The 6344-nt window shown below is 40.5% G+C and overlaps 1 protein-coding gene across 1 annotated transcript; it reads left to right on the forward strand.

Moving 5' to 3' along the window:
* The first annotated feature begins 3261 nt into the window (after positions 1-3261).
* palmda (palmdelphin a) lies at positions 3262-6344 on the forward strand. Its single transcript, XM_030774720.1, has 8 exons — positions 3262-3309; positions 3397-3477; positions 3693-3796; positions 4371-4485; positions 4735-4759; positions 4857-4970; positions 5287-6141; positions 6253-6344. Exons 1-8 carry the CDS (start codon positions 3265-3267, stop codon positions 6342-6344), a joined length of 1431 nt encoding a protein of 476 aa, XP_030630580.1. The 5' UTR covers positions 3262-3264.

The raw sequence follows: 6344 nt of genomic DNA on the forward strand, positions 1-6344 counted from the left end.
AGAGTACCAATCCATAAAAAGGGCCATACACCGCATGTTGCCGACCTGCTCCTAGTTCAACAACTGCCCCATGCTGCTCGCAGAATATATCCGCTCTATTTCGATTGGTGCAAGGACTGTCTGCCAATCATTCTTACACTCCCGCCCACCGCACCTGTATACTCTGAAGCAAACTGCAGAGGTGTTATTGATAAAGGATCTTCAGAGCACTAACATTTGTTTTGTATTGAATTTACCAAGGCGCATTTGGTGAGTGTCTTCTCTATTTTCTTTGTATTCATGGTTTATTAGACAACATGGCACGCTTTTACCTATTAAGAAATTCAACCATGTTGCAAATGCTACACAGTTAAATTGTAACTAAATAGCACAGTAAGTAGCCTAATCTGTTTTAATCTATGCAAATTTTCTGCCTGCGCGTGGCGTACAGTTTTCGGCATATGGTTATGGTCGATGTTTGGTCAGTGTTTTCTCGTATGCATAATGAAAACAGACTTTAGCAGTAGCCTTCGGGGTCTAGTATAATCTTCTAATTCCGCTAAACCTCACCATTGGTACTGTCCTCATGAGGTCCTCTAAATCCGTCATCATCTACTGGAGTACTACAGATTAGTCAACATTAGGCTACGGGTTGTAGCGAGGTAAAAGTGAGAATTTTAGTGCTTGCACGTTCACTAAGTTTCACCAGGCTCAGCTAAACTCACAAACTCAGTCGACAATAAATCAAAGACAGGTCGATTAATTTACTGTTTTCTTAACAACCTGTTCAAAGGAGAAAAAACGTTAAATATACTTATTAAAGTGTAAAATTCATGCTACTAGATAATGTCTCTTAATAATAAAAGAGGCTGGATCGTTACAGCATGACCACTATGTATAGTCTAAGGGTGATTTTTCCATACATTAATTTAGTAAGGAAAAATGCGATTACAGGTACCTCAGGTCAATTATTCTACAATTATTCCCGACAGGTGGGTTCTATTTAAAGTAATAGCACAGTTATGAGACATTTGTCCACTACATTGTTGTGATAACAGATGCCACAAGAGATTTGGTGCTTAAATCACTTTTGATGAGATTAGAGAAGATTAAAGGGAAACTCCCTCTTCATCTGAAACTAACTGAACACATGCAATGTCTGCCCAGTGAGTGTCCGTGCTACATTTTCATATGAAATATAACTTCTCTGAGACTTACATTGTTATTCCCAACCATATCTATTTATTTCACATGTTTAAAATTTGATTAAGTGTCAGGCAGGGAATATCATATTATTTTTATGAGACAGGAGTCCTCAAAAGTATCATAAAACCATTGACTGTGTTTGTAACGATGACAAGAAATGATCTTTTTGTACACTGAACTGACAGCAGAAGGCCGGTCTGTTTTTATTCATTGGTGTTATGTTGTCTAATAATTGATGTTCTTTTATGGAATGTTATCCAAACCTTGCGCGTGACCAAAATGGTCAATGTGAACTTTAATGATTTTAGACACACAGAAAGACATTGTAAAGTTATTGTCACCTGTTGGTAGTCTTCAGCCGTAAAAAGACGGAGACACACTGCTTCAGTGTGTGCCACCCAGTACTCTAGGGACTTTCCTCTGGGTGGCCCACTATTTTTAGATGCCTGGTTGAGTTTACAGGAATGCTCTGAAACAGGAGGGGTAATCTTACTCATCCATCTGTGTTTCTAGGGTCTTGCACGACTGGCGACATATAGGAGTTTAACATAATTCACGCAAGTCGTTAAGGATAGAATAAAAGGATGATATTGAGATGGACAAATCTCAGTTTCCTCAAACAGGAATCTGTGTTTGCGTGGGAGTCATCGTTCAGCTAATTCTTCTCACGGTTGAAAACTCATCACAATGTTTAGTGTTCTTCACACGGCATTCCTACAGCATGAGCATGTTTGGAATCTACCAAAAAGAAAATTGAAGTAAAGTAAAAGCAAAAATCCCTAAAAGTTACATGTTACAATGTGAAATACATTTTGAGGTTGTGGTTAGATAAGAAAAATTAGATATTAAGATTAGATTAGATATTAGGCCTTCAATGGTGCAAAAGCATCACTGTAAATGATAAACTAAACCGTGTACAAACTGTCAGCTATGTTATACAATTATTGCTGTGGCATTTCAAGATTGTGAAGACTACCATCGATCCCTTAGGCTTAGAAGAACATGATAGACTAGTCTGGTTTGTTAGAATACTGATGAATTTGATAGGATACAGTGATAGAATTTGATCAAATATCTTGAGGAATGCTGATAGTACATTGTTATGGGCAATAAAGGGCTGAAACTCTGTGTTTTTAAGTAAACACTTACGTTTAAACCATACTACCTTATAAGAACATGGAGGTGGGTTCTCCTGGCCTGACAGGACTCTATGGTGGACCGTTCTAGACTGATCTGGGGCAGTGTCATCGGTCTGCTCAGATGTGTTAAGCAGATGGTTGGTTGATTTGTGCTGAGTCACCACTCTGAGTACTGCCTGTAGATGAGAGAAATATGGACGGAGGAGAGACAGGAAGTCTGTCATCTGTCTCACATATCGTGGAAAAAGTAATGAGAGACTGAGGCCCAACTAATGACTCCACTGGTTATACAAAATCAGGTCAGGAAATTTTATGTGTAGCCTACATTTGTAGCAGTCATACAACCTAATGTGAAATATCACAAAGATTGCATGACTGATACAGTTGTCAAAAAATTCAGTCACACCTAGTGAAAAACAGTGAAATGGAAGTTTGTGTTCTCCATTCAGAAATAATTTAATACTCGTCTTCAGGTTGAAATAAAGTATAAAATGTTTCTGCTGTTTCAACTATAGAGTATCACAAAGACATTCTGTAAAGGGATTCCTCATTCAGCAGAGTGAGGTTCTGCCTGAGGGCTGACCTGATTGTAAGTGAAAGCAGAGGCAGTAACTTCCAAGAGGTCATCAGCTCAAAGACTGGCAACCAAATCCTTTCAGGCTGAGTATTTTAGGCCAGTGTCTTGCTCTGCCTCACAGTGAGTCCTATTCCTGATGCAGCAGGGAATTTTAGCAAGTGAACAGATGACCTTGACAAGTGTCATGACACAAATCCCTCAAAAGACTTATAAACTCCTTTATATAACGTTGTGTTTTGTTCAATATCATGTCTTTTTTTTTTACATTTCTCCCTAGTAAAGCCCAAATTATTGCTCTTTGTATGATGCCTTATAATAAAAAATCAGGAATTTTTTTTCTCTGTTTTGCTTTTCAGGATCAGGATGGAGGAAGCAGAGCTGCTAAAAGAGAGGCTTCAGGCCATCACGGTAAAATACCCTGGTTTAAACCTTAGCTTCCACTAATATAAAAGAAGATTGGCTGAATATTTCATTTGTGTTCTCCCCTAAAATTAGAACAAGAAAAAAGTTCAAGAGGACATTGCTACGATACGTCTACAAATTGACAAAGAGAAACTGAAGTTGCAGCACCTTAAGGTATTAAAACATGCACTCTTGAAATATCACTATTCATGAAATTCTGTATTTTGTCAATAAACCTGAGTTCATTATTCTTTCACTCTCACTCTGACGCTCATCTGATAGTTATATCTCCCATCTTACACTCTTAAGCTTTCTGTCTCTCTCTCTATCTAATAACATGGGGCATTAGCTTTCAGCATTTTAACAGATCGTTCCTTGTTGTCAATCAGAAAAAGATGATGAGAGACCAATGGCTGATGGATGGGGAGTCAAAGACACAGCAAGCTCAGGAAGATGCCAATCAGACCAAACTTCTGCAGAGCAACATCTACCGGTAACCAGGATCAGCAGCTGTTATAGGGCTTTTTTTTCTAGATTTGACCAGTTAAAACCCAGATTTATCACGCTTGACAGGGACTCATTCACCATGTCCATGCTAAATAACACGCACAGATGATAAGATGGACAAAGGTCCTGTTCATGGAAATCTCGCTCACCGAGAGTCAGCTTAAGAATCAACATCAAACATTACCTCATCTTTCCTCTCAGCTTACACATATTAGAAATCCACAGAGGGTTGCCAGTCTGGGTGAATCACTGTCCCGTTGCAGCTCTCTGCCAGATAGTTAGTGAGTGCCAGTGCAATGATACAGGTGTGCCATTTGAAGACAAGGTGCCAGCAGAGTCATTTAATGCCACTCTGATAGCGTTGGCAGTGGACCATGACCTGACACTGGCACTGCAGCAGTACCAGTGTCTGTGTCTGGATGCCAAGCAGCAGGGCACATTTAGAGAGGTGATGGGGAAAAACAGCAACACAGCAAGACTGAGACAGCCAAATGCCAAATGTCACGTTAAAGTATCTGAGTCACCTCACCTGTCACTGTTATTTGTGTATTTTCTTGTAGGATGCAAAAAGAGATTGAGGCATTGGAACGAGAGGAACTAAACATATCAGCAAATGAAGGGTTTATTTTAAAGAGGTTAAAAGCTATTGAGAAGACTCCAGAGGATATAATTAGGGTAAGATGGATGATTCTTGCACATTTTGTTGTAACAGACTTTCGATATACCTTATGGATGATAAGCAGATAAGTACCTTTCCATTTTCTCGATAAGTAGCTTTCTGTTTTCTTCGGCACATGTTAAGTAAGTAGATGTACTAAATTTGGACTTGTGTGTGCTTGTGAATTTGTCCATATTATTATCACTCCTTCATTTAATTAGGCCCTTTTAGATCATTATTTATCACTGTGCTTATGTTTCTTTCAGGAAGCGAAGGCAGAATTCAAATCAGGTAAAAAAAAGTTGTCCTACTTAATTAATTCTGTTTTTCCCTCATATATTACTTGACAATGTACCTGAAAAAAGATATGGTAATGTTTCTATTACAGAGCCAATCCACGTTTACTCACCCATTCCAGATGTCTCAAAGTCTTACACACCTTTGAACCTGAGGAAACACCCAGCCCTGGATCAAGAAACAAATACAGACCAAGGCAAACCTGGTAAAAAAAAAAGATGATGATGATGATGTTGATGATAATAATAATAATAATAATAATAATAATAATAATAATAATAATAAAATAGAGAATTTTCATTTTAGATTTAAAAGTATCACCCCCAAAAAAACTTTCCGCAATTAAAATGGTAGACCTTGGGTGATGATGACTCGATTTCTTTTTCCCTGCACACACATTCTTATTCTCTCTCTCCCTCTCTCTCTCTCTCTCTCTCTCTCTCTCTCTCTCTTTCTCTTTCTGTCCCGTTCTCTTTCTTTCTTTCTTTCTTTCTTTCGTTCTTTCTTTCCTTCCCCCTCAGCCCTGTTTGCCATGGAGATCAATGTGCAGAGGGATCTGCGCACAGGGGAGAGCCACGTCCTCTCCACATCAACCGTGTCCGCTCAAGAGCTCCAGCAGAGGGGCATCAAAGTTTATGATGATGGTAGGAAGTCTGTCTATGCCTTGCGTTCTGACAGGAGTCAACCAGGAGCCAATGGTGTGAAAGAGCTCAGCCCCAAGGAGGTAGAGGAACTTCTCAGACAAGCTGCAGAGAAGAAGAGAAAGTCCAGGGACTCTGAGGAGCATAAGCCTGCCCTACATCCCTCCACCATCGACAGGCTTAGTGTCCCAAACAAGCTTCACCAAAGCCACGCAAATCACCACACCAATGGTTTCCAAAAGCCTTCCAGTGAAGACATGTCTGGATGGCCGGAGTTGATGTATGGTGACAGTACTCATTATCCAGACAATGAAGTTGACCAGGCTCCTCACATGCAAGTGCACCATCATGTCAAGACACATGAGTACCATCACCCCAGCAAAGGAAACAGCTATAACCATATGTTTTACAATGGGGAGAGGCATTCAAACCATGTGCCACATAACTACCCCAGAGAGAACCAGAGAGGAACCCTACACATGGACCCTTACCCCAGGCATCTCAGGCAACACTGGGCATCCCATGGCTATAGTGAGGACTCCAAGCCTAACATCCTCAATGCCATGCCAGCAGATGAGCCTGTCACAATGATTTTCATGGGCTATCAGACTGCTGAAGATGACAGCCAGGGTTATGATGGGTCTGTTCAGGCTGAGCTGGTCCTCATTAGTGATGGAGATGGGGAAGATGACACCATATCCTCTCGTTACAGTTCTTATCACCAGGAAGGTTACCGTGACATGGGCCGCCTTCCTCACCAGAACTGCAATGCCAACAATGCCTCTACATTCCTGGCATCAGCCCGCCTCTCCGGGCAGGAGGCGACTCCGGAACACCATTTGGAAGGTGAAGACGGTACAGAGAACCCATCGACGACAGGTACCCAAGAAATCAAAAAGATCAGAAAAAGTCAGAAGCACTGCTGCTTACTAATGTAG

The sequence above is a fragment of the Chanos chanos genome, chromosome 5 (assembly GCF_902362185.1).
Source record: "Chanos chanos chromosome 5, fChaCha1.1, whole genome shotgun sequence".
Classification (NCBI taxonomy): Eukaryota; Metazoa; Chordata; class Actinopteri; order Gonorynchiformes; family Chanidae; genus Chanos; species Chanos chanos.

Excerpts from the sequence above, each read along its gene's own strand:
- palmda (XM_030774720.1), top strand. The coding sequence starts at position 3,265 with ATGGAGGAAGCAGAGCTGCTAAAAGAGAGGCTTCAGGCCATCACG. Across the intron at positions 3,478-3,692 it reads TGAAGTTGCAGCACCTTAAG|AAAAAGATGATGAGAGACCA; the intron begins GTATTAAAACAT and ends GTTGTCAATCAG. Across the intron at positions 4,971-5,286 it reads TACAGACCAAGGCAAACCTG|CCCTGTTTGCCATGGAGATC; the intron begins GTAAAAAAAAAA and ends CTTCCCCCTCAG.